At 41.2% G+C, this 21721-nt stretch overlaps 1 protein-coding gene across 1 annotated transcript; it reads left to right on the top strand.

The window, feature by feature from the left end:
• The first annotated feature begins 849 nt into the window (after positions 1 to 849).
• On the top strand, positions 850 to 20100 carry TMPRSS3 (transmembrane serine protease 3). Its single transcript, XM_026036188.1, has 13 exons — positions 850 to 867; positions 1968 to 2112; positions 3389 to 3499; positions 4396 to 4512; positions 6185 to 6308; positions 7456 to 7581; positions 8346 to 8389; positions 9018 to 9183; positions 11859 to 12028; positions 14038 to 14133; positions 15335 to 15477; positions 17019 to 17171; positions 20080 to 20100. The coding sequence occupies exons 1-13, from the start codon at positions 850 to 852 to the stop codon at positions 20098 to 20100; spliced, it is 1434 nt and encodes a 477-aa protein (XP_025891973.1).
• The last annotated feature ends 1621 nt before the right edge of the window (positions 20101 to 21721 follow it).

Here is a 21721-nt window from a genome sequence, read left to right as displayed (position 1 = left end):
ATTACTTAAACTTACTATATCTTTTTGCTCCACCTCTCTTCCTCTGTCTTCCCTCCATCCTCCCCTTTTCCAGCTCTCTTCTTAAAATAAAAGGTCAAGCTAAATCATGCTTATCCTTATACATCCTCTGAAGCTGACAATGCATTTTCAGTTTCTAAATCACAGAGTATGGAGGAGTTGATTCTTACCCTAACAAACCAAACACACTGTTTTCAGGATTATGAGTTATTGTTTGCAAAATGCTTCCAAAGCTTAGTGAAATATGCAATAATTGAAGTTATCTATAATTAAAGCACAAGTCTGTTAAAAAAACTCTCCCTAAGTGTAATCTTTGCTGCATGCACAAGGCAAAGGGGAAATCAAGCTACTGCACTGAGCAACTTAAGTGTAAAACCTGGCTTGCCAGAGGGGCCAAACACCTGGGGCTCTGGCCTTCTGCTCTGCCTCTTGCAGCTCTCGACAGGCCCATCTCTTCCGCTGCCTGGTTTCTGATAAATGACAAACAAGCGCAAACCTGTGGCTTAACCTCTGCACAGCTCCTTAGCTGAGGGGTTACAGAAAGGTTTGCAAATACTATAATATTATCTTACGCTCTTACGCTAATTAAAAAAGCTTGCTGGTTTTTTTTTTTTTTTTTATCTTCCCCCTTCTGCAGCCATGCCATCCCAGGCTACCTGATAGCTCTCGCCAGGTTGAGTTACACAGACCGGTACAATAATGCCATGTGCAGCAAATGACTGAACCGGCTGCTCCCTGAAAACATTTCCAGGGCAGGCTGGCTTAGCGACTTCAGAACTTCCTTTTGGCTTCCTTTGATAATGAAGAGAGAAAACAGTTTTGCTTTTAACCATGACTTCTCAGGAAGAGGTAAGCGAAGCTCGGGACGGGTGTGACGTTCTCTAGATAATGGTGCGCCAGTGTTCATCTTCTGTGTAGTGCATTGTTCACTGCTGCTTTATTTCCGGATTAATAATTTTTGCACCAGTTAGAAGGCTTTTTTTTTTTTTTTTTTAATCTTTAAAAACACGGACATTTCTCTGTCTTAAGACTAGCAATTTCTATATAGAATTGAAAGAGAAATGTTCAAAATTACAGCATCTTGAAATACATGTGGAATTTTATCAAATCAAATACTATAAATCTGATAGTTGTTTGCTGAAAGATGAGAAAAATATTCCATATGGCTTTAAAATTAATGTCACAGAGAAAAGAAACCTACCTTGCCTAAACCTTGTCTTTGTAAGCATTTATTTGAACTGATCCTATAAACACTTCTAAATTTACCATCTCCACTGTCTTTYGTGTACTTGGACTTCTTTCACACCACTGTTGAAGTTGAAAAACCTGATTTTTCATTTCATTGATCATCTAGTGTTCAGAACTGAAATCAGAAATTAGAATTTTGAAGATTCTAATCTCAGCTAAACTTGGCTTTTCATTGTATACAGTGTTCAAATGCCTCTATAATAAAATTCAATGGATGCATGCATAAGAGTCCTGAAAGGCTCTGTTGAGGTGTCATATACTTTAGTCTTACCTTTGTTTCCAGTTGCAGTTAAAGAGTGTCTCATTGAAAAGGGTTTGACACTTAAGGAAAAATGTCCTACAGTGTGAGTTATTAGAAGTAGCTGTGGTGCTTAAATAAACTTGAGAAAAAAAAATGACTTCAATACTATATATATTACTTGTATACTTTAAATAYAAGAGCTCCTCTAATTATAAAGAAAAGTTTAACATTTTTACAAGGTGACTTCTCTTGGGCAGACACAGCATTCTTGGCATTCTTGAAGAATTGTGAAAAACCCTGTGGATTCACTTTGTATCTCTATTCAATTCCAAAACCAGATTAATAATGGAAGTCTGATGGAAAATTACATATTCCTTAATATCAGGAGAAAGGTATCAGACCTTGTAAGATGTTAGATTTGTTTTGTTTAAACACCATCATTTGTCTTCTGTTGAGACAGGTACAAGAGACAAATCCCAGTACTGGAAGTCTTGAAATCATCTCCATTACAGAAGAAGAACTGCCAGTAACAGAACTTCAATTTTCCTTCAAGAGATTTTTCTGCATACCACAAACAAAAGTTGACCCCAGTGTAGATGGATCTGGTAGGGATATTTCATAATTTCTTTGGCCCACTAAAATCTGAACAGCAAACCTAGGTCCTTATCCTTGCAAAACTCTAAATGCCCCCTCATTCAGAGGTAAAAGTTACTTAGGGGAAGGAGAAAGAGACTCTTCCTCCTCGAACCATGCCATTTACCAGCATGTTCATGGGGGATGATGCCTCGTGTCTGTGTGCATATGCAGGCAGTTTTCACAGCCAGACTATTCACATGCTTCAGCCTCAAAACAGAAATTTGCTTATGCTTTTCTGACATATTTTTGAACAACTCGTCTGAAATTTTCCCATCATGAAAATTGAATCCATAAAAAAAAAATGAATACACAATTGAGTAGCCTGGGAAGAATAACATGTGTTTATTACATTCTATAGATTTCATTTTTTTCTGTTGAAATCACTGACAAAGATGCCCAATAATTCCAATAGAAGCTGGATGAATGTCAAGGATGCAGATAGACCAATTAAATTTTACAGGCCATTAGCCTCTACAGCTGTCTAAATATTATTACATACCAGAAATGAGTTCTGATGCCAAAACCAGGCACTTTCTGCTGAGAGGGTCTGAATAAACAGAGATTTACTTGTACTTGTGTTAATACTCAGAAACACTTAGCAGCCTTAGTTGAATTTTAAGTTTCTGCTAATCTCAAATTCAAAAACAATGATGGGATGAAGAGCTTCATGAATTAAWCCTGAAGACAAAGTTTTGCCAGCTCTTGTGTATATATGTGACCAAACTGTGCATGCTCTTTTCCTGAGGTTTGCTGTTTATATATCAGAATACATCTGACAAAAGTGGACTATTCCTTATTTTCAGTTGTCTTTCCTATTTGCAATGACTTTAAGTTGGAGGTGAGCTACAGAGATGAATGGTGAGCAAAACTGTTCCTGCTCAAGTTAACTTATGAAATGTGTGCAGCAGTTACCTCTGGGGCTTATTTTAATTTCAGGTACATCTTTTTCATTGAAAATAAACCTGAGTTATTGCCCAGTTCCATCTTTGCCTTTACAAAAAAATCTGGTCAGATCACCTTTGGTCCTGATTTTGCAAATTTAGCTTTATTATTTAAATGAACCCTGCTTATTAGTCCAAAAGTCCCTGAGCCAAGAGGAGCTGATCCTTCTAGGTCAGGTCATCTCCCAAAGTGTGTGCACTAGTTACTCCTGGCATCTACCTTAATGTTACATAAATCTTTTTTTCACTGAGTACTGAAACTGTTTTAACTTCACAGAATCTGTTGTCTGTGTTTGGTTTCTAGGAGATATCCAACCACCTTCGATGTGCCATGTTTTAATCTCCCCCAAATCCCTTCCATATATCTGTGTTTTATTACTTGTAGTAATCCTAGCAGTTGCCATTGGCCTGGGTGGTGAGTACAATTAGTTATTCATTAAGTTCTCAATTAATCATTCAAATGCTTAATTTTTCATGAGCCTTTTACTGAGAATGGAATTAAACTGCTACTGCAGCTTGTTTACTGAAGTAAAAAATCCCGTTGATGTGATGGCTTTAAATTTTATTTACATGTATGGATAAAATGGATCTGGCACTCATAAGAGGACTGGTATAATATTAACTAACTGGAGAACATGCTACACTAAGAAACATTTCTYCAGTTAAGCTTCACTGATTCCTCTTTATGTGGTGAGCTAAGAATTTAGAAAATGAGGAAGCTTTCAGGTAATGCACATTATATTTTTGCCCTGTATTTCACTGTTTTAAAATTATTTTCAAAGAACTAATGATCTTTCTTCTACTGAAAAAAAAAACCCTCTATGAAGGAAAAGAAAACACAGAGTGAGTTTAGTTACAGCATGAAAGCATGACCTGCCTACCGGTCCTAGGTATCCAATATGTTGATGTTGAGCAGTACTTCCACGCTTACAATAAGGACAAGCTTGCAGAAAGTGGAGGTATCACCTCAAGAAGAGAGTGTGCTCACACTCTTTTATCAGACTCTTCCTCCTTTGCTGACRAAGAGCTGAGGCACCCAGAAGCCCTGCCTGTGATGAAACATAACCTGGGCCAAGGGAGCAATGAAAGAGCCAACACAGACAGAAAGGTTAACTCGGTCCACATGTCATTACTAATGAATAAGCTTAACAGCAATATGTAGTGACTCCTAGGGTGCATTTCAAATATTCCTAGAATGCAGGAGCTGTCTTTTTGTTAGTAAGACAGAAATACAGCCAGATAATGAAACATGAAAGTGCTAAATTAACTCCAAAGTGTTTTCATCACAGCATTTTCTTTCATTCTTGTTAGTCCAATACAACTGCATTGGGAAGTTTCGCTGCCGATCATCCTTTAAATGYATCCAGAAATCAGCCAGGTGCAATGGTGTCTTCAACTGCAAAGAAGGAGAGGATGAGTATGGATGTGGTAATTTAAATTTGATTATAAATCTCTCCTACCTCCTCCTATAGTATTTGGCATGTTTTCAAGAGATACGTGTTGGAAAGAGCTYGGGCAAGAGAGAGAGACTGATGGCTTGCCTAAATTGTGGCTTCAGAGGGGATCTCTGTGATGTATTGATTTACAATTAATTGAGAAATGAAACTACTGTTAGGATAAATTAGATGATCACTGTATTTAGTGTCATATAGTAACGCTATGCCAAATCTGAAGATTGCACAGGCCTGTTGTTTACTTAAAGGGACTCAGGACTTTTCACTGACTTCTGTATGCTCAGTACTGCCAAGTATGCTGCTTCTCCTGTGAAATATAGGTTCTTTTATCAGAGATTCTCTTTGTAAATATTTTGGAATCACAGAGGTTTTACAAGTAGTCTTCATTCCCTATCCTGTTTTGTAGCTGARGGTGATGCTTTCAGCAGCTGGAGGGGAATACCTATAATATTTGGAAACAGCAGAATTGTTTTTAGATCAATGTACTTCTAATTTTGAATCCTGCACCTGCTGGAAAGGAGGTCACAGAGGTTTCAGTCTGTGCAATGGGATAAATTAGAATACCCATTGGCTTTAGGTCTCAGTTAACCCTGCACAACTCCCTTGGACTCTTTTGGGGTCCTTTCTGACAGGACGCTTCTGGCCCTAGTGGGGTCTCTTGACCATACAGGTGCTTTTGTGTCTACCTTAGCAATTCCATAAAAAGAGTCCATGGGCTCGTGCTTGGAACTCCCTGACCAGCAGCCACGGTAATTGCAGCCTCCCTTCTCCGTGAAAGTGTGTGGTAGACCATGCTCTGCCCTCTCTGTCCTCAGCTCATCTGGGGCTGTGGTGGCCACAGTGTGGAACAGGGTGCATGGACTGGCACATGAAGGGTGCAGGGCAAAGGGCCTCAGATGCTGGTCCTGGGCCTACCTCAGCACYTCTCCATGGCCTGCCTGGAAGGGTCAGTATCACTCATGGCGACTGCGGCTCCCTGGCACATTCTGGCCCTGCTACTAGGCCACTGGGAAGAACTGGGAAGGGAAAAGCACTGTCCTGCAGCAGAGGGGATGGGACTGGGCTTTGGGTCCACAGCAACCCAGTGGCAACTGGGCTTTGTGTCCTGGCCCAGCACATGCACTTTGACTGTGTTGTGTGACTTGAGTAGAGCCACCTACCCTTCATTAAACTGCCGCTGTCACTTAGCTTGGGCAGGTTGTCTTCAGGTCCAGGTATCTGCAGCTCCAGCCCACTGCACTCAGCAAGAGCTGTTCAGACCCACTGGAGGGCAGACCAGTCTTCTCAGTTTGAATTAGAGCTGGAATCTCATATCCCTTCCCATCAGCACAGGAGCACAGGAATGTTTTTCATCAAGTTGATCCACTTCAGTGTACCTAGGTACATTGATAAAGAGGAACACTGGTAAAGGAAAACCAGTTCCATCCTTCAGGAAAAGAAACCACAACAGAAAGACAGAAAAAATACTGCAAAGGAAGAAAACGTTGAAAAAGACAAGCAGTATAAACAGAAATGTGGATGTTGCAGTGGTGCATGGAAACTCTTGTGTGTATGTTATATACTCAGTGGCTTTAATTCACAGCTAACTCAGGCTTTTTCTTTTTTTCTTTTTTTCTTTTTTTCTTTTTTTCCTCTGAATCTCAAAGTCAGGTTGAGTGGCAAGAAAGCAGTGCTGCAAGTGTTCACTTCTGGATCCTGGAGAACAGTCTGCTCTGATGACTGGAAAGCAGAGTATGGAAATACTACCTGCAAACACTTAGGTTTCTCAAGGTACATATACAACATAGAAGAAACTCTAACTGGCCTGTTAAGCATGCAGTTGCATTTTCTGGTTCTCCAATAAGGCTCTGTATTTGTCTATCATTTAAAAGAAGAAGGACTTACCAATCCAAGTTTGTGAATAATAAGACTAAACAGGTTTTGGATGGCTCGAATACTTGTGCACAGCAAACATCATTTATTACTGCTATAAACCTGGAAAAGAAAAAGAACTTAACAATCCATGTTCGTGAAATATTGCTGCTATAAAACATGTACTATGGCTAAATACAATGATACTATTAAATCTTTTCTATGGGATGGAGGTTGCTGAATCATATTTGTCTCTCTGGTAACTAACAACAAGTCAGAAGGGCACTTAGCAATATATGGTGCATTTTCCATATCTGTTACTTCCTCTATAGAAAAAATATACACAATTTGTGTCATTAAATCTGTTAGGGAATGCTTTGCACTTTTATTAGAGAAGCCCAAACTAAGCCTACTTTGCAATTAGAGAAGAAGGTGATGAGGCAATCCTTACTTCATTGCTTCATTGGTCTGTTTCTTGGAAAAGCACCATCACTTTCACAAATTGTTACACTATTGAGAAAGAATTTGAAGTTGTGATTTCCAGAGATTATTTCATGTGAAGGAGTAAGCCTGGTTTCAGCACTTGTTAACAACAAAAAGCTTATCTGAATAAATTTTTATTGTCATTAGCATAAAATACAACTCACTTGTTCAAAGCAAAAGACAAGAACAAATTGCAAATTATTCATATTCCTCACAGCAAAGCATAACTCCAGAAAAAAAGCAGAAAAAAAAGAATCAAAAAGAGTATGCTAGTGTTTCAGGAGATATGCCAAAGAGGTACAATAAAAGATTTAATACAATATTAGAAGTAAAATTTGCCTTCACTACCAATTAAATACCTCTCAGTATGTGTGACGCCTCTGCACAATTATGCCAAAACATGTAGGTATCTACATGTTATAAGAAACCTTTCTGGAAGAGGATAGGATTACTTTATCAAGTGTCAGCATCCTATTATTGTATCATCTACTACACTGTCTTTTTCTTTAGTAGAATCACTGAATTATTTAAATGGATTAGTGAAATACTGTATTAGGAAGTAATGTTTATGGTTTATTTGCAGTTATGTGAGTGCAGGTTACTTGCCTGTGGCTGCAGTTGAAAAGCAATTTCAAAGACATTTTGTATCCCTCAGCCATTGGCTATCAACGGATCAAGTCACTTCATTACACAACGCAACAAATTTAAGGTGAGCTTTAGATATTTTGTTGAGTGTAAGAATAACAGTTCTGTCGGTTTATACTGACAGAAACAGAGTGATTAATGGAAGAAGAATTATTAATAGTGTGAGATTATTCTCTAATTTTCTAAGGCATATAGGTCCTTAAAATGCTTTGTAATGTATTGCACATCATAACCTGAGGTTAAGTAGCAGTTTTGTTGGAAYGTGAATTAGGTCCTGATTCAAGGCCCATTAAAATCAAACAAAAGTTTTAAATGACCTATTTGAAAAACTTACTCCTTCCGTGATCCCACTATAGTCACTAGACACATATCTTTACTGCAGACCATTTATTTTAGTTTGCAGATCCCTAGATATTTCCCAAGGGGTGTACAAAATCTTTATGGTGAATTTATTCCTCCTGATGACTGCTTCTTTTACTTAATTACCTTTCACTGAGAAGCAATCCAAGGCTCCAGAGAGCCTATATGTCCCATGCTGAAAATCACTRACAACCCTCATCCTTCACAGAAGAGTGATTCACTCCTCAGCAGTGCAACATGTGGCTTGTAGACTCCTCATGACGTCTCAATTCCCAGCTGAAGTGTTTCTGTTAAATGTCTGAAGTATATGGGATGAATACACAAATATATGCTTCTTTTAACATATGACATATAAATACTTGTATACTTACATCTACATAGCTGTACTATAAAGTAACAAAAGTATGAAAGCAAAACCAAACCCAGTATTCTTGCATTGAAACTAATATTGTTGTCTTTTCACCTTAGAGAAGAATGCACTTCTGGCAATGTAATCATCTTAAAATGTCTGGGTAAGCATCAGGAAAAGAGAGTTTAAGATCAAAATCTGTCCTTTTTCATCCACTGCAGGGCAAGAGTTGGGAGAAATTACATACTCAGGGGCCTACCATCAGTTTGTAACGTCAAGAAAAAATACATTTCATGCAGAAAATTTCAAATAATTTCATGATATCAGAGTAGACAGCAAGCAGATTTTGAGTATTGGGTAGCAGAAGTGTTTTCATGAGAATCACACAAAGGAGCAAACATTTAAGGATTACACTCATGGACTGGTATAGCAACTAGTCATAGTGGCAGGGGAAGGGAAATTCTGTCTTATATGTGAATTTTCATCCCAGGGCTGTCCATGTCAACTAGTTTTCAGAATGGAAGAAAAATATCCAAGGGATGGGATGCTTCWGTCTGCCTGTGTAGGTCCCTGGGTCCCTGTGTATTTTTAGCAGGGCAGTGGATTCTGCAGCTCATCTGAGCTTTTGGTGTCCAAGGGTGCCCATGGGATGCCCAAGCCAGTTGCCCCATGAGGTGCTGGGGAGTGAGAGGTGGAGAGGTGGGACAGTCCCACCGCCAAGACCAAGTCCAAGACCACAGAAGGAGGTCCAAGGTGAAGAAAAATGATACATAATCTTTGTTTTCTGGCAGTGTGCGGGACACGYGCAAGCTACGGGCCACGCATCGTTGGGGGAAACGCATCATCCCCTCAGCAGTGGCCGTGGCAGGTCAGCCTGCAGTTTCATGGGCACCACCTCTGTGGTGGCTCTGTCATCACCCCACACTGGATCATCACAGCTGCGCACTGTGTCTATGAGTAAGTCCCTGCACTGTGGCATCGGGCAGCCCTAAACCCCCATTTGCARTGTAGCCACAAAGGGAGGCCATTGCAGAAGTATGCTAAAGTACCATGCCTTCTCTTCAATAAAAAAAAGTGGGAGAAGCAAGCGCCATCCTTATTTCAATGGTTCGCTCCATAATATTCATAGAATCACAGAATGGTTAAGGTTGGAAGGGACCTCAGAGATCATCKAGTCCAACCCCCCTGCACACGCAGGGTCACCTAGAGCACATGGCACAGGGCTGAGTCCAAGCGGGTTTTAAAGATCTCCAAAGAAGGAGACTCCACAGCCTCCCTGGGCAGCCTGTGCCAGGGCTCTGTCACCCTCACTGTCAAAAAGTGTTTTCTCAAGTTCCTGTGGAACTTTTGGTGCCTCAGCTTGTGGCCRTTTCCTCTAGTCCTGTCGCTGGCCACCACTGAAAAGAGGCCGCCCCCTCCTCCTCACTGCCTCCCTTGAGGTATTTATAGGCACTGAACTATATTCAAACTATATTTCTCTTTTCTTGTACTAGCTCAAGTCTTTATAAAGAATAGACAAGTGGGCCAATTTTCACATAATATTGGTACTCCCAGCTGCCTGGGAAATCATCTTCAAAACAATTAGGTGACAGGTTTTAGGCTTCCAGATTAGTGGTTAGGCATTACTACATATGAGTTAATCAGGTGGATTTTGTACTTGGCTCTCCTGGCATCCAGGAGCTCTAAAAAATTACAAGATCCCTTCCAAGTTTTACAAAATCAATCAGTTGTAGCTAGTGAGTTATGCTGAACTTCTTAGTGCTCTTCATGTCTTCCACTGACCCTTTTTAAACTGTATGAAGTATTCACAGAGTTGCAAACAGAAGCTAAATAATGGCTTCGACTCATRTTAGTATAACAATAAAAATGGTCTCGTCATATATAATGAGAGCAGCTGTCCAGTTGTGCAGTTTTGTTCACCTGAAAATACTACAAACTAGCACCTCTTGCTCTAAGGAAATCCAAACCACATTCACTGAAGACATTTAAGGCAGTTAAAATGGATTTTGTCTGATCAATTCTAGACACCAAGGGTTTTRGACAACATGGGTGTCAGCTTCCAAACAAGTACTCTAGGATGGATTGGTAGCTAGTGGRGAGAAGAAGGGGGCAGACAAATCTTACTGTCAGATCATATTCAGAGTCATATGTTGCTGTAAAAATAGTTATTTAGGAATGAGGCATCTAATTCTAGGCATCTAGAACTAGACATCTAATCTAGGCATCACCACCAACTGGGCRGTGAGAAACCTCATGAAGTTCAACAAGAGCAAGTGCGGGGTCCTGCACTTGGGGAGGAATAACCCCRGACACCAGTACAGGCTGGGGACTGACCTGCTGGAGAGCAGCCCCGCAGAGAGGAAGCTGGGTGTCATGGTGGACGACAAGATGACCATGAGACAGCAGTGTGCCCTGGTGGCCAAGAAGGCCAAYGGGATCCTGGGGTGCATTAAGAAGAGCGTCTCCAGCAGGTCGAGGGAAGTGATCATCCCCCTCTACTCAGCCCTGGTGAGACCACATCTGGAGACTGCGTCCTGTTCTGGGCTCCCCAGGACAAGAGGGATGAGGATCTGCTGGAGAGAGTCCAGCGCAGGGCTACGAGGATGATCGGGGCCTGGAACATCTGCCCTGTGAGCAAAGGCTGAGAGAGCTGGGCCTGTTCAGCCTGGAGAAGAGAAGGCTGAGGGGGGACCTGATCAGTGCCTATAAATACCTCAAGGGAGGCAGTGAGGAGGAGGGGGCGGCCTCTTTTCAGTGGTGGCCAGCGATAGGACTAGAGGAAACGGCCACAAGCTGAGGCACCAAAAGTTCCATAGGAACTTAAGGAAATATTTCTTGATAGTGAGGGTGACAGAGCCCTGGCACAGGCTGCCCAGAGAGGTTGTGGAGTCTCCTTCTCTGGAGATCTTCCAAACCCSCTTGGATGCAGCCCTGTGCCACRTGCTCTAGGTGACCCTGCGTGTGCAGGGGGGTTGGACTAGATGACCTCTGAGGTCCCTTCCAACCTTAAGGATTATGTGATTCCATGATTCTATGATCTTGCTACTTCTGTTGTTCTGTCTTCCACAAATGAATCAAATGTTCAAATCTTGACTGTGATTTATTCACAAACTGATTTGATTTGTTCAAAGGTTGATTGTGCAAAGAATTGGCACTCCCTGTCCCTAGAGTCATTTTCTGGGACCTCTATTAATCTACCACTAGCGCAGCAGGGCAGACTCTGCTGTGTGCAGTCGGCTGAAGGTATGGCTGTAAAGGAACTGGGGGTGGAAGCAAGGCACATAATAAAAACCACTCCCTTGAAAACACCTTGCTACGAGTGCCACTAAATTAATCTAAAAACTGATCTGAAAGCATCAGCTGCTGTGGGATTGCATAGGAAGGAAACTGCTTTTTAAAGATAGAATGAGACAAAATTCTTATTCGTAGAAAACTGCACAAACTGCCAGTAATACAGTACATTGCTGACATTAATCATCCTTTCTACTTTTTTGAAATTAGATCTCAARCAGAGCCAATGTTAATACATCAATAAGCAAGTACAATTGACTGCAGTTATTTGCCTGTAGAAATTCATATGAAAACTGAGAGTTTTCTTAAAGGTCTGTCACTCTCTTACCTCCTTGTTTCAGCTTGTACCAGCCAAGCTCATGGAGTGTGCAAGYTGGCTTTGTGACTCAGCAAGATACCCCAGTTCACCCATATTCAGTGGAAAAAATTATATACCATCGGAATTATAAACCCAAGACAATGGGAAATGATATCGCACTGATGAAATTGGCAGCACCACTTGCTCTCAATGGTAATTTGCTGTGGGTTTTCAATTTATTCCGCCTTTTGAGTTAAAAGCGAGGAGCGTCCCTTCTTGGAGAGATCAGGCACATTTCTGTCAGCACCTGGGGCAGATCCTGAACAGTGGAGTGGATCCCCACTTCCTTTATGAGCAAGGAGAGAAATCCGACCAGCTCCAGAGGAGCTCATGATGGAGCCAGGTCAGGCATCCTGTGGGGAGGCCCAGAGTGAGAGCTTTGCATAGTGAGAGCAACCCCAATTCCACATTTTGATGGGGAGACAAGCTGTGAACCTGCTTCGGTCCCCGCCTCGCTCTACGTCCTCATGTGGATGCCCACCTGTCCCTTTGTTCTGCCACACCAATGGATCCAGGATGGAGRAATGATCCCTGCTGCTGCCCACTGAGGTGGAGAATGCAAAGTCATTCCATTCACTGCCTTGGCTTTTAGTTAATCTGTTGTTTTCAGTTGCTAGCAGGAAATAACATTTCTCAGGTCACCTCTGATTCAAGTTTGACTATAGGAACTCCAACATGACCGTTCAAATTATGGGTCAGAAATAAAAAACAGCACAATTTTCATCTCAGGTCAGGTCAGACTATGTTGAAGGAGTGAGTTTGTCCCTGTGACTGCTGGGCAAGGACTCCCTTTCCAAACTGCATCATCGTGATCCCAGGACCCACTTTCAGCAGAGTCCAGCCTTCCCTGGTGACTGCTGGCCCAGCATGGCATTCCTCAATATCAGGAACAATTCTGGATCTGGTATGCAACCAGAGAAAAGGAATAACATGATCATAGGGCTCTGAAAAAAAAAAATCCAGTCCATTTTGTTGCTGGCTTACTGCAGTCACTTAATAATGGGCAAAACAAAGCTATGTGAGAGCATTACAGGGGGCACTTAACTGTGCTGCACTATTTTATCTTTATTCTGAGTATTTTGTCCTATCTAAAACAAATATTTCATCTTGTTTTTTTCTTGGAGCTCATAGAAATTTTTATAATGTCCTTGCTGTTCTCATTTCTATGAGTATGGGGAGTCRAGCAGTATCCAAAACTGAAAATAAAGCTTAAAATTCAAAGAGACGTCAAGGCAAATTAAAATATAATGATTCATTTCAATAAAAAACACTCTTATTTTCTCAGCAGTATGCTACCTGCAGCTGCCACAGTGGGTGAATTGAAATAATGAATAATAATATAGTATTGATGTAAATTATAGCCTGCCAATATCTCCTCGTCACATTGGCCCTCTCTGCAGAGGAGGGGTTGCTGCTCTCTCTTCTCATTCCTAAACCACTTCTCTTGAAATCTTTTGAGTGCTTTGCTTGCATGAAAACTAAGCTTGGGGGATTTTATTCTGATTTAAATCTCTTTTTTTTTAATCTGTTTTTTTCTGCTCAGAAATAAATTTGGGAGGCCATCAGGGATAGCAGTATGCCTTAGGTGGCCAGTATGTGACCCAGGGAGACTTGGGGAGCTCCATGCTGGGAGCTGGGTGGGATCCCTTCACAAGAGAAGACTGAATCATCAGCAATCCCCAGAGTTATTCCCACATCCTCCTTCCTTTTGCTTGGAGTCAGGTTATCTTGATGTGCGCAGTTTGTGAATCATAAGTATGAATATCACTTATATGGCACAGTATTCAGCACCCTAGAGAGCCGAGGTRTTGTGTCTCAGAGCTGTTGGGGCAGGAAGCAAAGAAAGCCCAAGTGATTTTTTTGCCCTATCAGTTGGATATAGTGATTTGCTCTCTGGGCTCTTTCTCATGAAATTGCCCAAACCCGGGTAGGGGTCCGTGTTCTGCCTGTCAGCTGAGTACTGTGTGCATTTCTTATTTCATTCTTTGATTTATTGACATCCCAACATCTCCTTACTTGAAACAAGTTATCTCTGATGTAGGTATTATTTCAGACTTTGTAAGACAAAATTAAAGTTGCCAAGCCCTGAAGGTTTTACTCAAGGCATACATTTTTTTTGCTGAATTTTGAATGCAACTCTCTCTCTCTCCTTTTTTAAATAGGTCACATAGAGCCAATTTGTCTGCCTAATTTTGGTGAGCAGTTCCCAGCAGGAAAAATGTGCTGGATATCAGGATGGGGAGCAACTGTTGAAGGAGGTATTTTAAATGTCAGCTGTAACTAGACCACATGAAAACATCTCACACAGAGTAAATACAGGATTTGGCTGTAGCACTGTCCAACATTAATTTTTCTGGATCATCTTGTTGGAAAAAAAAAAAAGGAGACCTATTCCTAAACTTTATGCTCACCCAGGATGCAGATTTAATCTTCTGCATGGGGCCAAATGACGCAAAAGTGCTGTTCAAACTCCTACCACACAGAGTGGATGGGTACACTCAATGAAAAGGATGAAAATCACACATAGACAGCAATGCCACCCAGGGTATTGTATTCAGAACTCGGTCAAACAGTCTGTATTCAGGCACAGAAAGAACAGCATGAATGCAAGAAACAGGCAGCTATTATTTCAAAGAAAGCATGTATGTGTTTTCACGCAGGTTGTGTGATAAAGAATACTGATTTGTGAATAATGCCACATAGAAAAGTGATTTTTTTTTTTTTACTATGACTCACAGGTCACGTTAGTCAATAATGCATGCTGAATCACTTTCAATGAAAGTTTAGATGGCTCAGGTGATTACTTTTTATTCATTCTTCATTTGTCTCATTTAAAATGTTCTCATTGTTCGGAAAACTAGAACTTGACCTAGAGATAATAGCAAAAAGTGCTTTGGAAAGTCGGAAAAAAAAAGAAAAAAAAAGAAAGAAAATGAGGCTTATTGTATGGCAAAAAAAGAAAAAAAAAGTAAAAATGTCAGATAAAAGTAATTAGAAGATTGTGCAAATACATTCATGGAAAGGACTCATTCAGAGTCTCTGGAGAACACTTACAAACTGGATGTTTGTAAATGATTTGTTGGCTAGAACAGGGAGTAAATTCAAAAGTGAYCAGTGGGTTAGTTTTAGAAGAGAATGTGCAACTAGCTTTTAAGTTCATTTTAGACTTGATTGTCTAGTTTGAGACATATACTGGATACTGTAGATACTGTGCTAATCCAAAGGGCTTTATACTTGCTAGTCCTGGAAGCTGCTAGTGATGAGACATTCAGTTCCTTCCTTATATGCTGGCATTCTAACCATACTTCTTTTAACCTTGTTTGCCACTTCTTCATATACTAAAACCTTTCTGTTCATAAATAGACATTAGTTTCAAAGAAATTTCAGGACTTCAGAAACATACTTTGGTAATATGATAAGTTTTGCTTAAATTTTGCTTTTTTTTGTGCTTTGGTACAGGTGACACATCAGAGACTATGAATTATGCAGGCGTTCCTTTGATTTCTAATACCATCTGCAATCACAGGGACGTGTATGGTGGTATCATAACTCCTTCAATGCTCTGTGCTGGTTTCCTAAAGGGAGGTGTAGACACCTGCCAGGTATGGAAGTTTCCAAACTACAGCTATGCACATTAACAGCAGCTGTGGAAAAACATGAGTAATAATTTATCAGGAGGCACTCCCATGTTTTTGTTGGGCAAATATTTGGGTTTTTTTGCCATTTGCTCTCTTTGCCATAAGTATAAAGCACCGACTGTGCTCATGTTTATATGCTACAATTCCCTCTTACATTTCTTCTGTGAACAATATCTGCTACTTGCAAAGTCAAATTTACTTAAGACAATTTTTAATTTGTTATGTGTGCTATAGCGTGGTACCATCCTCTTTTTGCCATGGCCATTGGCTAAGAGAAAAGTTTGCAATGAGAGTAGCTTGGAAGATCTGCTGGGCACAGAAACCCCAAGGTGAAAAGCAGCCAAAGTATACAACAAGAAAGAAGCAGAAGTGTTTAAATCTGGAAAAGCCAGATTGTGCACAAGGGAGGGAGAGGAGTTTGAGTAGCTCGGAGGATCAGTAAKGAGCACTGAAGGAGAAGTTTTATTGTTGCAAAAGATCAGAGGCTTCTTAACAGCACGGGGTGGTAATGATGGATAAATGCTGTTTGCGTTATGAGGATGTCTGCCTTTTGTCGGGTCTCCCACAATACACACAAGTGCAGCCTCATCTAGCAAGACAAGAATAAAGATCAATGTGCTGGGGAGATGAAGGCTTAATGTTTCCAGATCTACTCAGTCCTAATCACAAAAAAAGGTATAAGATAAAATGAAAGCATTAGATGCCTAGAACATAGGTCTTCACTTAATGCCCATTTGCGATAGGGAGGTACCTAGCAGCTGCACCACATTGAAGCCAGGGGAGCTGTACAAAGTCAGATTGCTCATCTTATGGCTTTAGATGGTAAAATGAATCCTGCTTCCTAATGGGAGAGGCTCTTCCTAAATTCTCTTATTTATTTATTTATTTATTTACTTATTTATTTATTTATTTATTTATGTGTATTTTTTAATTTAAATTGTACTGTCTGTAATGCTAGACAAGGAAGAAACTGCCCCAATGAAATAAACTGGGATCTTTCAGCAGTTAGGCATGAGTCAGGTGAGTCAAAGCTGCTGGGCAAAGTGTCTGGGGATTTGGCAGAGTTGGTGCAAAGCAGCGTGTGAGCCTGCAAGCAGGAGCAGGCAAGGGAAGGAGCTATGAGCATCCCCTGCTGACACAGCAAAGGCTGAATCAGATCAGATCAGTAGCCAGGAGTTTTTGAGAGAAGCAGCTGTGAGAAACCATGACTTAGACACTGGAGAAYAGCAATGTCCAGCCTTCAGGACAGGTGACATTCCTGCTACCTCAATGCTGTCTAACTGCAGGCACAAATTTTACTCTGTTGCTCTGTACTCCTACAGAGAAAAAAAATATATGACCTAACAAACCTCTTCGAGAAGCTGCGAACTTCTGCTGTAACATATGCCCTTCCTAGGACTCAGAAGGCAGCAAAAACAGGAGACTGAATTGTTACAATATGTCCYTTCTTCCCTTCCCTTCATTTTCTGGGGCACTGATATTTGCTTTAATTCTTTGTCCTCCAGGGAGACAGCGGGGGACCTCTAGCATGCGAAGACAGGAGTATYTGGAAATTGGTGGGGACCACCAGCTTCGGGGTGGGCTGTGCAGAAGAGAACAAACCAGGCGTTTACAGCCGAACCACCTCATTCCTGGACTGGATACACGAACAGATGGAGGTGTGACTTTGCCCTGTCTCTTCATGTCACGACTTTTTATTTGTCACAGCTGACCTGTGCTGTAGGACATCACGCGAGGGAAGAGCAGGGACCCTGGTTGTCCTGTGCTCCCCATGCCGGGCTGGAGGGAAGGCAGCAAGTCCGTGTGGCAAAGACAGGTGTCTGTTAGGGGCTTTGAATGGGGGTCTTGGGGAGGTGCAGGTACTGGGATACAGCCAAAAAAGGGACTGGGGCGGTGGGGAGCCAGTGGTGGGGAGCAGGGTGTGCAGAGTGGGGTGAAACAGCTGAGCAAGGAGACTGGGAGCAAGGGAAGAAATGCCAGGGGGTTTTACCTGGAGCTGCGAGGTTACTGCAAAGGGGCTGGGTGAGCAGAAGCTGAGCAAGGAGAARGCAACTGGGCACAGGGGAGAGAAGATGCTGGCTGGAAGGTAAAGAGTGCAGCATGAAAGAAATGAGGGGTCACTGCAGCAGCCTCTGCCCACTCCCCAAGAACAGCCTGCTCCCCAAACCTGAGCCCTCAGTTCCCCTTTGGAGCCACTGGAGAGCTGGTGGGCACAGCTGGCAGAGCCAGAAGGGTTGTTTTGCTTTGAGAGGACCTCAGGCAGGGGGTCTGTTGCTAAAGCAGAGGTACCCAGAGCCAATTTAGGCACCCAAGTGTGTTCTGCCAGGTGCTCTTGCAGAATGGTGGAGATCTCTGGCCATCCCTGGGTCATGTCTGCCATCACCATGGGGTGTCTCAAGTACGTTGCAATGCCTCAAGTGGTGCCAGACATAACGTCCAGGTGGTTGAATCATGCCTCAGGTGACTGATCAGTGGAAAAGCTCTCCAGACCCTATAAACATCACAGGCAATCTCCAGGGCTCAGTTCAGTGGTTCACTTGAAAGTATCTTCTAACATTGCAGATGACACCTGCATGTGAGGTATATAGTATATAAAATATATGCTTGGAGGGGGCAGATAAGGCCCAAGCTCTGTGAGAGATCTAGCTATGAGAGACCAGCTGCTGGAGCTCAGGCAAAGAGCACTTGGAATGGTGGTGGGTAGTGCGTGGGCAGGCAAATGAACCTGCTTCCCACAGCTCACAGGCCAGCACTGAGGAGCAGGTTCTTACATGTCATTTTCTTACTATGAAGTCAAAAACACGGTAAGCATCAAAGTGTACGACCCAACCTGCTCTAGTCTTGGTCCTCACAAGGCAGCAACAGTGCTGCTATTAGGCACCCAGCCTAGGCACCGATGCCACCACAATGTCATGTCCTGTGCTAATTACACTGATTAGTCCCTCCTGTCCTGCTTTGTAAAATATTTAAGACCTCTGCTTCAAACTAAAGTGTTAATGTCCAGCATTCATAGATGAGGAAATGCCAGAAATAARGTTATACATATAAATTTAGTTCAGCCTTGGTCTGCATAGTGTGTGACATGCACATTGTCCTCGTGACCCTTATTACAAGCAAAAGTTTCTGTTATCACATGATAACAGCCATTATCACATGGTAACTAGCCATTACTCAATAAGGCTAAATTTGCCTGGATAATGATTCTCAAGAATGACAGCTTTATTTTTATTATTTTTATGAAAATTTTTTGTCCCTGCAATTGCCCCCAGTCCAAGCATAATTTCCAGAAGCGCCTGGTATTTTGCACATACCATAGAAGTGCAGACATTTCAAATGCACAGATATCCATTATACATGAATAATCAGGAGGGAAAAGCATAGTTAAGTCTTTGCTTAAAGATTTTTTAAACTTTAAGTTTGGCAGGGCTTAAATAGGAATATTAGTTCAAGAAAGATTTTCAATGTTGGCATTATGGAGCTCCAAAAGCAGGCAGCAAATGCAGTAAAGACAGTGTACCTCTGAAACAGGACCAAGGGAATGGGTCCAGGCCTAACAGGTCTGGATTGTGGTTCAGCAGTCTTGACTTGCTTTTAACTGCTATTGCTCTTCTTGCCTTGGGATTTACTTGGTCTCTCCTGAAGTTCCCGTACTTCTGCATAAATCAGCTCTTGTGACTAAAGCTTATTGAAAAAGTAAGTAGAGGGATCCATTTAGGTAAAAGCAATGCAGATTTAAAAGGTAAGGAATCTTGACTAAGGCAGCATTTAAAGGCTTTCTTTCTGCAAATTATATTAAAAACTGCTCACCTTTCTGTTGGGCACAGTCATCTAATGTAAGGCATGGTCAAGGAGGAAGCATTTGTGTTTTCTCATCTTCAGCCTTTTACAACCATTTTGCTAACTGCTCTTGACCATGAGTCCAAAACAGGATTTTTTTTAATTGTTTTCCCTTAAATGGGAGAAAATGGAAATAGCTGCTATTGTTTAGTAAGATGTTTCTCCGWCATTGTGAGGCAGAATGCAGCCTCCATTTCGAATAGCTCTCCCACATACTCCCACTACATTACTGGATAAGAGATATGATACTCCAACTATTAAATCCGAATAACTGTGAAAGGTTCCCATCCCAACAACAACAAAAACAAAAAGCAGGTGGGACAACTAACTGGAAACCAAACAAACCCCCTCAAACTCTGCTTAGCTCCTTGTATAACTGKCTTGAGCCACAGAGTCTCCATCCACTACTACTAATATATTTCTCCAACCCCCCATAACCACATATTTTTATGAGTCTTCTGTTCCTATCCCAGGCCATGCATGGCTAAAAGTCAATGAACAGAAGCTCATTGTGTTTGCTCATGTTCATAAAGCATGTAATGGGAATTTTTCTGAAGAATGAATACTGAAAGGTCACAGCATTGGCTCCAGCAGCTTCTTGGTTCCTGTGGTAATTGTAACAGAGTAGAAAACAAACAAACAAACAAGSAAACAAACACCACTCCTTGGGAATTCAATGGGCAACAAAACAAACATTTGAATAGAGGCATAACTGTTTTTGATTTCTAGAGAGAAGAACTGCAAACCTGAAGAGAGCAGTGATTCCCTGGACTTCTGCAAATCTACATGCAATTCCAGCTGCACAGAAGGATGTATCACAAACTTTTGGACCCTCTCTCTGAAATTCCTACTTTCACCAACTACTTTTTATCATCTCTTTTTGGTACTGGTAATTGTATTTAATGAAGCTATTGTGCATTCAATCTTTTTAAGATAGAAGAATTCGGTAGGGATCTGGATAATGAGCATGTATATTTACTGTAAACCACAAATTGCACATAAAGAAAAAGTGCTAACACTGAGAATACAGAATCCAATCATAATTAAAGTTTTGAATGCAACATGAGTCAAAGACTACAGGAACTTAAAATCRGGGTATTAGTGAAGGTTATTAGCTAGTCTTTTAATTCTTCTTTACCAAGAACCAGAGAACAGAAAGACTGCCATTCATATATAAGGTCCATGAGCTGCGGCATGGGTATCATCAGATTTAATGTCATTAAGCAAGCAGGAAGTGAGCAGCTGCCAATCTTCTCCGATCAGCTCCAAAGTACAATCAGCTCCAAATCAGGAAAAAAAAAAAAAAAAAGGTTTGGATTCAGATCTTTATCATGTGCCTGCAAACTCAGTCCCTAAAATTTAAATCCTGAAGTGTTTTATTGCTGTAAATGGCTCTGCAACACAAGCAACCCACAATTTGTCAGTGTAACTTCACTGACAGATTCTGAGATTGCTAAACAACCCTAAAGAGACCTTCTTTACTGCTTTTCAGTAGGCTATAAAGCCAAAAAGAATGTTCTATCTACAGCACACCGTGGAAGGCAATAGCTGTCAAACATAAACATAAAACAAGTTCACTAAGGCAGTCTTGCTTGATTGCATTCTCTGTTTTCCCTCTGGATAGCACAGTGTAGATCCTGTACTTTTGTACCTATWAGTGACAGCAGCAGTGCAGGTCATCTGACGTCGATACATCAAGCAGCTAATGCAGGGGGAAAATACCTGAGGTGCTGCTGTGGTTTCCTGCTTTAAAAGACATTTTAATATAACTACCTCCTGTTGTTATGTTGTAATGGACCTGCTCATTTTGCATATGCTCTTCATCATGGGATCCAAGTAGCAATTTTAAACTGAGTGCCAGGCGGTGCATAGAGTAGATTCAACAATAGAAAATATTGGTGGAACTTTTCAATACCAGCCAAAATGTCTTATCAGCTGATCAAATGCTGCTGGTCTGCTTGAAGTCAGGCTTTGGATGTAGTCTGTTTGCCTCTAAATCAGTATGTGTATCACAGATATTCACCACTGCAGCAAGAAAGTACATCTGAATTACAGTCTCACAGGTATAATTGTGAGAAACCAGCTAACCAAAACAAGCTGTCAAACTCAAGCATATTCTGTGGATACTTGTTTTGGTTTCAGACCGAACTGCTTTATGTTTCACCATAAATAAAGAAACCTACMTGTACAATGGAAATAACATTTCCAGAACTCCTGTGTTGTTACAAAGAAGGAATCATGATCAATTATCGGACACAAAAATGAGACTTGTCTGAAGCTCAACAAAATTAAAACCAAGTTTGTCAAAGCCCCRTGTAAATAAGAGATTTTCAGAAGTATTTTAGAGCCCAAATATTTGTTTTCCTAATAT

The sequence above is a fragment of the Nothoprocta perdicaria genome, unplaced genomic scaffold, assembly GCF_003342845.1.
Source record: "Nothoprocta perdicaria isolate Ctin4 unplaced genomic scaffold, notPer1 scaffold_171, whole genome shotgun sequence".
In the NCBI taxonomy this organism is placed as follows: Eukaryota; Metazoa; Chordata; class Aves; order Tinamiformes; family Tinamidae; genus Nothoprocta; species Nothoprocta perdicaria.
This window is presented reverse-complemented; position numbering and strand designations above follow the sequence as displayed.